This window comes from Athene cunicularia, unplaced genomic scaffold (assembly GCF_003259725.1).
Source record: "Athene cunicularia isolate RWA unplaced genomic scaffold, athCun1 SCF_2, whole genome shotgun sequence".
NCBI lineage: Eukaryota > Metazoa > Chordata > Aves > Strigiformes > Strigidae > Athene > Athene cunicularia.
This window is the reverse complement of record NW_020799266.1, coordinates 435,619-444,900: the sequence shown is the minus strand read 5'-3', so window position 1 is coordinate 444,900 and position 9,282 is coordinate 435,619. Positions and strand designations below refer to the sequence as shown.

At 57.0% G+C, this 9,282-nt stretch overlaps 1 protein-coding gene and 2 long non-coding RNA genes across 3 annotated transcripts; 1 reads left to right on the top strand and 2 right to left on the bottom strand.

Moving 5' to 3' along the window:
- Window positions 1–145: 145 nt before the first annotated feature.
- On the top strand, window positions 146–4,760 carry TGIF2 (TGFB induced factor homeobox 2). Its single transcript, XM_026867222.1, has 2 exons — window positions 146–593; window positions 3,908–4,760. The coding sequence occupies exons 1-2, from the start codon at window positions 282–284 to the stop codon at window positions 4,484–4,486; spliced, it is 891 nt and encodes a 296-aa protein (XP_026723023.1). The 5' UTR covers window positions 146–281; the 3' UTR covers window positions 4,487–4,760.
- On the bottom strand, window positions 3,272–4,847 carry LOC113490666. The gene is made up of 2 exons (XR_003400283.1): window positions 4,759–4,847; window positions 3,272–3,396 (listed from the first exon to the last, which is right to left on the bottom strand). It is a non-coding gene; the product is annotated as an uncharacterized LOC113490666 (long non-coding RNA).
- Window positions 4,848–6,521: 1,674 nt separating this feature from the next.
- On the bottom strand, window positions 6,522–8,259 carry LOC113490667. Its single transcript, XR_003400284.1, has 2 exons — window positions 7,751–8,259; window positions 6,522–7,719 (listed from the first exon to the last, which is right to left on the bottom strand). It is a non-coding gene; the product is annotated as an uncharacterized LOC113490667 (long non-coding RNA).
- Between the last annotated feature and the right edge of the window lie 1,023 nt (window positions 8,260–9,282).

Below are 9,282 nucleotides of genomic sequence, written 5' to 3'. Positions count from 1 at the left end.
CTCCCAAAATGCTTGATTTTTTTTTTTCTTGCCCGCTGCGAGTGGCTCCCCCTGAACCCCGCTTGCGTGCGCGGGGCTCACGCCTGAGCCGTTTCCACAGCCCTCCGGGGGCTCTGTTTAGGCAAAGCGAAGTGCCGGGGGGTGGGTGGGCTGTTGTCTCTGCCGGTGCCTGGAGCTTCTCCTCCCCCGCGGGGGGGCTCTGCCTCTGGATTATCCCCCCTCCCCGGCCGGGTGAGGAGGGGGTGAGCCGCACCCCCCGTTCGAGGCGTGGGGGGGCGGGTATGTGGCTATGTGTCGTTCCCCCCCCGGCCGGGACGCTGCCTGATGGCAGCTCTTTGGTCTCCACCTTGCCAGGCTTTCAGCAGGAGAGATCTGCAGGCAGCTCCACCATGTCGGATAGTGACCTCGGGGAGGACGACAGCACCACATCCCCGGACCCCTCGCTGTCCAACAAGAGGAAGAGAAGGGGCAATCTCCCCAAGGAGTCGGTGAAGATCCTCCGGGACTGGCTGTATGAGCACCGCTTCAATGCCTACCCCTCCGAGCAGGAGAAGCTCAGCCTCTCGGGGCAGACCAGCCTCTCTGTGCTGCAGGTAGGAGCCAGTTCCCCACACGCTGGGGACACCGGACTGGGAGAATCCCACTGAAGATCCCAAAGGACTCAGCACACTGGAACCACTTGCCTCTGCAGGGCAGTGAGGGGGCAAGGGAGGGAACAGCAAGCAGAGAAGCAAAGCCACCTGCATGTGGTTGAGGGAGGTCTGAGCCCCAGGGACCAGTGTCATGGCAGCGCTGGAGCAGAGATTTTTGACTGGCCAGAAGATGGAGGAACTGGGATGGGGACAAACTAAGCTATACTCTGTTGTTAGTAAAAGCTGCCACAGGTGGGAGAGTTTCAAGGGGGTCCTGCTTTATCCTTTTTTCCTGGGCACCCCCCAGCAAAGGGGCCACGGCTGCCACACCCCTACATGCAGAACTGGGCAGGGGACAACCGTACTAGGAGAGAGAAGCTGAGCTGGGCTTTGGCTGCAGGTGGGCCGTTAGCAGCACTAAGTACTGGCTGGTCCACCTGACACCAGTTACATTAAGGGGAGCCCAGGCCAGCTGAGGGCTCCTGGGCAGGAGTCCCCCACCCTGCTTGGGTTGTGGGCTAATGTTCTTCTTATGGTGCTGTGGTGGGTGCCTAGCCCAGAGCCCTGGCTAGCAGGGGGGTGGGCCGTGCTTTTCCTTCCTTCTTTTCATCCTGCCTGCTGGTAGGGTGGCAGGAAGAACCTGCCTGCAGCTGCCTGCTCCCCTGAGCCATGTGAAGGCCAGCAGCCCCTGGTCAGGGGGACCCCTGTGCACGCAGGGCCCTGTCACCCCTCTCCCAGCCTGGCAGGGTGGGAGGTGAGTGGGGTCTTTGCTCTGTTTCTGGGGGCACAGTGAGGTGGGAAGCAGCTCTTGTGTGTAGGGGAGCAGGTGAGGGCCAGCAGGTTTGCAGCTGAGCTTGACTCCTTCGGGCTTCTTCTGCACCTCTGGCTCCTTTCCCTTCCTGGCTGAGCACAGTCCTGGCCAGCCACCCTGGCCACGGCCCATGCGCTGGTGTGTGGGCAGTGGCCGTCTGGTTTTCTTCTTCCTGGCCGGTAAGGCAAACTTTCTCATACTAATGTATTTCCTGAAATGCTGCCTGTGCAATGGATTTGTGTCTGGGCAGCTGCTTTAGGGGGAGGCTGGTGGTCCTGGGAGGGCTTGAGTCAGAGTGTTGGGGGAAGCAGCGGTGGGTTTGGGGCTCTGGGAGTCCAGGTTTGTCCAGGTGGTGCCTGGCACACAGGGGTTTACCCCAGGGCTTGAGGCAGTGGGAGTGGTGGGTGCCTGGCTCTCTGGGACTGGGGAGGGTGTTGGCAGGCCCCTGGGCTTGTGCTGAGGTGTGGCCTTGCCGTGTGTGGCTGTTGTCTGTCCCATGGGCCCCCCTGCAGCCAGCATGTGCCTGGTGAGGTGGCTGCCCCGGTGCTGCCCAGGCAGGGGGTCCCAGCCCGGGGGTGTTTCCCGGGGCCATCTGAGGGCTTTCTGTCAGTCTGAGGTGATGCTGCAGGGTGCTCTGGGGGCTGCTCCATCTGACGAAGCCTCTTGGGGTGGAGGTGTGGGACACCCCATGGCGAGGCTGGACTGGCTGCGGGGTCAGTGCTGATCCAACCCCTCCAGGAGCCTCTCAGGCACAGGGCTCTGCCGCAGCCGCTGGCCAGGCCCCCCCTGGTTGGTTGTTTGTGTATCCCCCTGCCCAGTCCGGTGGCTTGGGGAGCTGGAGCCAGGTGGGAGCAGCTAGGGATGGGGAGTGCAGCAATTCGGGGCCTCCTGGGAGGGTGGGAAGCCATGTGACTTATTTGCAGAAAGTTGGGAGGTGAGAAAGTGGTGCCTGCTCCTGGTGAGGCTTCTCTGACCACAGCAGGTTCCCAAGCCTGTGCCCTGCGGGGATGGGCTTTTCCTCCTCACAGAGGGGCTGCTGCTGTTGCCGCAGTGGTGGGGACAGATGCTGCAGATGTGTGCGCGCTGGTGGTGGGGCCAAGTGATGGGTATGTTTAAAATGGAAAAAAAAAGACAAGCTGCTTGCTTCAAAGCCGAGGCATATCCCAGCTCCCCGGGTGGGGGATGCCATGTGGTGTCCTGGGGTGTCACCAGTGGCTGCGTGTGCCTGTTTTCTACAGGGTATGCTGGAAGGGGATTGTCAGGATTTTGGGGGGCTTCTCAGTGCTGTGGAGTTGGTTGGGCTTTTTGTTGGGAGTTCAGCCCTCTGGGGATTACAGCAGTTGATGGACATGGGATCACAAGATCACATCGAGGGGGCTCGGTGAAGGCTTGGAAGAGGGAGGGTGTTTGGAGGGGAAAAGGGCGTGAGATTGCTCTATTTTGAGGCTGTTAAATGCCAAATATTGTCTAAAAAAAATACAACTGAAATCTTGCTGCAATTGAAGTTGTGGTAAGGTCTCTCCTTGGGGGAAATACTTTATGTAGCACTTAAGTGTAGGAAAGATCAAGTTGTGTTTTGTTTTTTTTCCCCCTGGATTTATTCTCTTCTGATTGTTTTCTGGAAGAAAGCAGTTATTTTAATGTAGCATTTTACATAAAGATGCTGAAACAATACATGGCCAAGACTGAATCCATGGCCGCTGTGTTTCTGAAGGGCTTTCAGAGGTGTAGCTGCAGAGCTCTGCCTCTTTGGTGTGCAGATGGCTGGAAGAGCCTTTAAAGTTAGCTGTAACCTCAGTCCTTGGCAGGAGGCACAGGAAAGCGTCAATGCAGCCACAATCCCTGTCTTAGGTGATGGGGGCTGCAGCCCTTCAATCTGCTGCTTTTAGGGTTTTCCATCCATGCTGCTGTCCTGCTGTTGACCTGCAGTCAGTTGCTGGGACTCAAGGGCTGCTGTGGGGATAGAGTGTGGAGCCCACTCTTCCCTGGGGAGCGGGCAGCACTGCTCCAGAGCCATGGCAGCCCTGGTGGCTCTCTGCAGTCTTGCTCTGGCTCATGGGTGGCTCGGCCCAGGCTCTGTTTAGTGTGCTGGTGTGGTGAGCCAGTGCTGGGGGGGCTGGTGGCCATGCACTGTCCCCACCGGGGTGGGCTGGCAGGGCTGGGTGGGAACGTTGCAGCTGGGACAAGGGTGCAGGGAGGAAGGGGCCACCCCAGGCAGGCAGTGCCAGGCAGGAAGCAGCCAGCGCTGGGGTTTCCGTGGGTGGCTGGGCAACCCCTGCCAGGAATGGCTCTGCCTCTCCAGAGCCCCACGGGGAAGGAGGTACAGGGCTGGAGAGTAGGGGAGACCTGTGGGGCTGGGGCATGCAGGTGCTGCTTGCTGGGTCCGGGGTGGGGGTTCTGGTGGCCTGGCCGTGCGTGCATGGTAGTCCCGGGCTGACAGCACTGCCTCCCTCTCTCCTCCCAGATCTGCAACTGGTTCATCAACGCCAGGAGGCGGCTGCTCCCTGACATGCTGCGCAAGGATGGGAAGGACCCCAACCAGTTCACCATCTCCCGCCGAGGGGGCAAAGCTGGTGATGTGGCCCTGCCGCGGGGGTCTGCTGCTGGCTCTGGGGTGCTGGTGGTACCGCCCGTGACGGCCGCGGGGGCCTCCAAGGTGCTGTCGATGTCCGTGTGCCCTCAGGTACTGTGCCACCCTGCCCAGGCGCTGGGCAGCAACCTGGCAGTGGTGAGCGCTCACAGCCCCGAGTGGGAGAAGCCCCCCGGCCCGCCACGAGCAGAGCCGGACCCCAAAGCCCCGCTGGGTGCCACCGGCAGCACCGTGACCTTGCTGGCCCGGGCTGAGGCGGCCAGCCCCACCAGTGGACTCTTCAACACGCCACCCCCAACGCCCCCCGAGCTCTTCGGTGACGACTTCAGCAGCTTCCAGCTGCTGGTGGAGGTGGCGCTGCAGAAGGCGGCCGAGCTAGAGTCGCAGCGGCAGGGCGGGCAGCTGCCCCTCTTGCCCCAGACTGAGCCCCCAGGAGCCTCCATCCCCAAATAACCCCCTGGGCCAGGTCCCACAGGGTGCCCTTCCATGGGGGTGCCAGACCCTCCCAGCCTCCTGCCACCCATCTGCCTGCACCCCCCGACCAGCTCATCTCACAAGCAGACTCCTGCCCTTCCAGGGGCTCTGGTCTCTGCGTCAGCTATGGTGGGAGAGGAAGGACTGTTCCACCCTGCCATCCTCTCGCTGGGGAGGCACCCCCACCTCCCAGGATACTCCGGAATGGTGCCATCCGGCCGTTGTGAAAAGGCCTTTGCAGCTTGACTGACCTCTCCCTGCTGCGACTGACGGTTACTGTGGAGTTCCCCTTGGAAAACCTGCTGACTTCTTTTTCTCTCTCCTGTAAACAAGGGTCCAGCCAACACTGCTTCTTCAGGGAGAGAAAAAGAGAATTTATTTTTTTTAAAGTTGGTGTCTGTTTTAAGGACTATGGATGAAAAGCTTTTTCTCCCAGATATCTTATCTTTTAGCCCCTCCCATTTTTTTTCCCTTTTGTTTGTGGAGGACCTTTCTGGTACCTTATGCGAGACAGGAGCCCTGCTTTGCCCCGGGGAAGGGCAAAGGACAGATGAACTGGAAGCCTGAAGTCTGTGGCGTTTTTTCACATGGAAAACATGGGACCCTCCTCTTCTGCTTTAGGGTGTTACGGATGCTGCCAGCAGAAATCTCTATGGTGCTGTTTAGCAACTTTTTGTTGAAACAATTTCCCTTTAATTGTGATTTATTATATGATTTTTTTTTTCTTCTATGAGCATTTCCACAAGTTCCCCGTGTTTCTCTTGAATTCCTGCTGAATACGTGCACATTGTGTCCCAGAACAGAGAGCACACTGCAGAGCCTGTGAGAGGCTGACAGCAGGCTGCTGCTGGGGGCACATGCAAAGCTGAGACTGTGAAATTTTGTATCCAACGTCTTTATTTTCTTTTTTTTTTAAAAAAAACATTTGGAAAGAGGTGTGTTGCGGGCATAGGCATGCGTGTTCTTGTGCAAGCATGGTGCTCGCAGCCTGCAGACCGCAGTTCTGGAAAGCTGAGTTCTCTCATGAGCCAAGTGCTGATGACCTGCCCTGGGAACACGGAGGGATGGAGTCCCGTTGCCCTGTCCCCTCCCTCCCGCTCCTGTTCCCGGGGCTGTGCCTGGCTGTGCGGTGCTGGGGACCTCTAGTGACAAGCTGGTGTCTGCTGGGAGCTGGCCGGGCCCCCCCAGCCTGGCCTGGCGGTGGGTTTTGGGGCTCCGGGGCAGTTCCTGGTTGGGCATCGCTTGCTGTCACTGAGCCTGGGTGCTGTGCTGGTCCTGGGACTGAGATACTGCTGTTTCACTGTAAAATGTAAGTTAAATAGCGATACGTACGCACCTATGTTATCTATCCTGAGAAACACTAATCCTAGGTAATTAGCCTGATTATTAAGTTGCATGACTAGAGATAATAATGTCCACAGGATCTGGTGCTCTGCAGTGGTTGGAGCCAGCGGTGCTGGGGGAGCAGCACGCTGCAGGATGTTGGGGCGTGGAAGGGAAAAGCACTGATTTTGGGGGCTGACTTTTCTTCAGCAAGATGGTGGCAGGGGAGCAGAGTTCCTGTAGTGTGTCGTGTCGGGCAGGTGCCCCTGCGCAGCGCAGGGATGGCTCCAGCTCCAGCACTGCCCAACTGGGCAGATGCACCACTCCAGGTGGATGCTTGCCACCTGGCTGTGAACGTCCCCTTCCTCATGTCCAGCCTTTGCCCTCCGCTTCCTTTCTAGGGAAAGCCCTGAGTTTTATGACTCCCTTCCTTATTTCTAGGTAGCCCTTTGCCTGGTCACCCTCTGCAGTTCTGTTTCCTCCCCCAGGGGAGGGTGAGGCTTTTTAGTCTCCTCCACTTATTTTGCCCCAGTCAAACCAAAGTGGTTTCCTCCCCCAGGGCAGGAGTGCTACAGCTGTGCCTGTGCCAGGGACTGGTGTTGCTGCCCTAGGGATGGACCAGAAAGAGTGGGGAGGGCAGGGATTATTGGAATGAAATTTATGGAGCAAAAGAACTACTTAAATATCTTTCTGTTTGTTCTTCTGTTGTCAAATAAAAGGGTTTTTTAGGTTTTTTTTTTTTTAAATATGAATTTTGTGTGGGACTGGACTATGTCATTTGTGGGTGGCTCACTTGCTCCTCCCTCACCACCAGCCCCCACCTCCTGACACTCAGCCAAAGTAGCTTAAGAGGTCTGAGGAACATTGCTGGATGTGGAAAAAATGGGCCCAGTGCCTGGCACGGGCCTGTGCCTGCCCTGCCATCGTTCGGTCTGATGTTTGATGTGCTCACTTCCCACGGCATTTGATCCCAGTGTCTGGGAGCCAGAAGGCATTTGGCAGCAGCAGAGGGCTGATGCATTTGTCTTCCCTCCTCCTGGCAGACATTGGAGAAGGGAGACAGCGGTGCTACTAGCCCCTTGGCAAAGAAATAAAGAAAGCAGCTCAGTGGGGCTCTACTGCACACCATTTCCAGGGTCAGGAACCCTGTGAAATGGGAAGGGGTCTTCCAGAGCTCTTCTGGAGCAGCAGCCCCAGCCAGCCTTGCTCTGCCACAGAGGGCAGGATCATGGGCTGCTGCACTGCTGGCATGGATAGTGGCAGCACGGGAGCTGCAGCAAGGCTGGGCTCAGGCTTCTGTGGCTGCTCCTGCACTGCTCTGGCCTCTTGTGTGTGCCGGGAGTGTGTGCTCTGATATTTCATCTGCTAGTGCCTTCCACATGCACCAGCTCAGGGTTACAGTCTCTGTGCCAGCTTGATGCCCTGCCTCCCTTGAGATGGATACCTGCTGGAGTAGGGGCTAGCACCCATTCAAGCCCTGCAGCCCCATCATCCCTGGCTTCCCTGTGGTGTAGGGTGACCCCAGGGTCTGTGCACCCTCCCTGGCACTGGGCAGGGGCTGTGGAAGGATGGAGGTGCCCAGCCTCATGCGCTCACTCATGCAGCTTCAGGGAAAGCCCATGACAACTCTGGTGACAGGAATAGCAACAGGGTGTGCTGCGTGGGCTGCTGGCACTTAGTGCTCCTGGTGAGGATTAGGGGCTGGAGCCAGGACTCAGCCAGGGCAGGACAACTTGGGGGTGATGGTCTGCACAGCAGCATGGGGTCATAGCTGGGTAAAACACAGCTAGTGCCTGCCCCCAGCTCTGCTTGCCCCTCCAGGGGCCTCAAGTAGTACGTCAGGGTTCGGAGCTGCAGAGGTGCCTTTGCCCTGGCCAGGCACTGGGGACCTGCAGGCAAGTTGGGCAGAGCCTCAGAGACCTGCACTGGCCTCCATGGGGAAGGCACACACCCTGCCATGGGGCGATGGGTGGGCATTTCCCGCAGGCATAAGGAGAGTGCTGGGGGGGCAGCTGGCATCCTCACCCCCCGGCGCGGCGCTGAGCGGCGTTACCTGGGGTGAGGCTCAGCTCTGTCCCCCCGCCACCACCTCCAAGGTCAGCAGCCGGGATGTGTGCCCCCAGGAGGGGTCCTGCTGGCTGACCACCACCAGCCCTGCAGCCCCCCTGCCCTGTGTATGATGAGCCATTACATTGAGCGTAGAAAAGCCTCGTTAATGTGACGTTTTCGTATTTCTCGTGCCACAGCCAATATTGCCCTAAAAATACCCGCGTAGGGATGAGGATTCAGGAGAGCCTCCCTGGCTGCTGCATCTCCCGTCGCTGGGGCGAGGAGGCAGTGCAGGGCGTCATGCTGTGCCCCAAACCAGCGCAACCAGAAGGTACATTTATGCATCACAAGGGTCTCCGATCCCCCAGGGACGTGTGGTCAGCAGCCTGTCTCTTATACACATGACAGAGGACTGCCCGGGTAAGGTGGGTATTTGAAGAGTGGTGCAGAAATGTAACATTAATCTCTCTGACCCAGTGCAAACGAACAAATGAAGCTTCCCCTGCCTTGACAGCAGCTGTATAGAGTCCTGGCTCTTCCCTTCTAAGAAGGATAGAAAGGAATAGTCTCTGCTGGCTGAGCCTGATCTGCCAACGTAATTTCCCCAAGAAAGAGGACAAGAGACCTGCAGGCTGATTTTGGAACTTCAGGAGGCTTCATCTTTTGCAAACCCCTCCACATGCAGCACTTGCTGAGCTATTCTCACAGCTTTAGCCAATTTCTCTTCCTCTCAAAGAACAGAGAAGGAAACAGTGATCTCAACGTGGTCATCCTTCCAATATGTGTGGTTTTTAAACAGGTACCAAGACAAGGTTAGAAAGGACTGTGAGATTAATCTGGCAGATCTGTAAGACAAGACAGTTTGGGTAAATACAAGGCAGAACTGCACATGCAACAGCAGCACTAGCTTGCCCTGTGAGCACAACCTTTGCTGTCTTGACCAAATCTTGCCCTGGAACTGCTGCTTTCTTGCTGCGGGAGCTGTCTTGGCCACTCAGTCTGTGGCCTCTGAGCAGAGCACACCCAAAAATGCTCTTAGTAAGTGCTACCCATTGTGATGCCTTTCATAAGGCAGCCTCTGGCTTTTGAGGTCACCAGTTCTCATACCTGGTCCAAATGCAGAGCAACAACTTTCTATCAATGTTAGCCTCAAGAAGAGTACAGTCAGAGTGCTATAGGCTCATGAAACTGTAGGCAGTATCAGTCCTTTGAGATGTGCCATATTCCTCTCCAGAAAGCAAGAACTGCGAAGACATCTCTCTACTTTTGCTGGCTCCTCCAAGAGATGACAGATAGACTTTCCCCCATCCATTAATGATTAATCTGGTTTTGATAGATTGGGTTTTTTTACTTTTAAAAAACTTTTATCATGGAATAAAGATCAACTTTCCAGAAAGCTGATT

Coding starts and splice junctions, on each gene's coding strand:
- TGIF2 (XM_026867222.1), top strand. CDS start 282: ATGTGGCTATGTGTCGTTCCCCCCCCGGCCGGGACGCTGCCTGATGGC. Junction 594..3,907: donor CCAGCCTCTCTGTGCTGCAG/GTAGGAGCCAGT, acceptor CTCTCCTCCCAG/ATCTGCAACTGGTTCATCAA.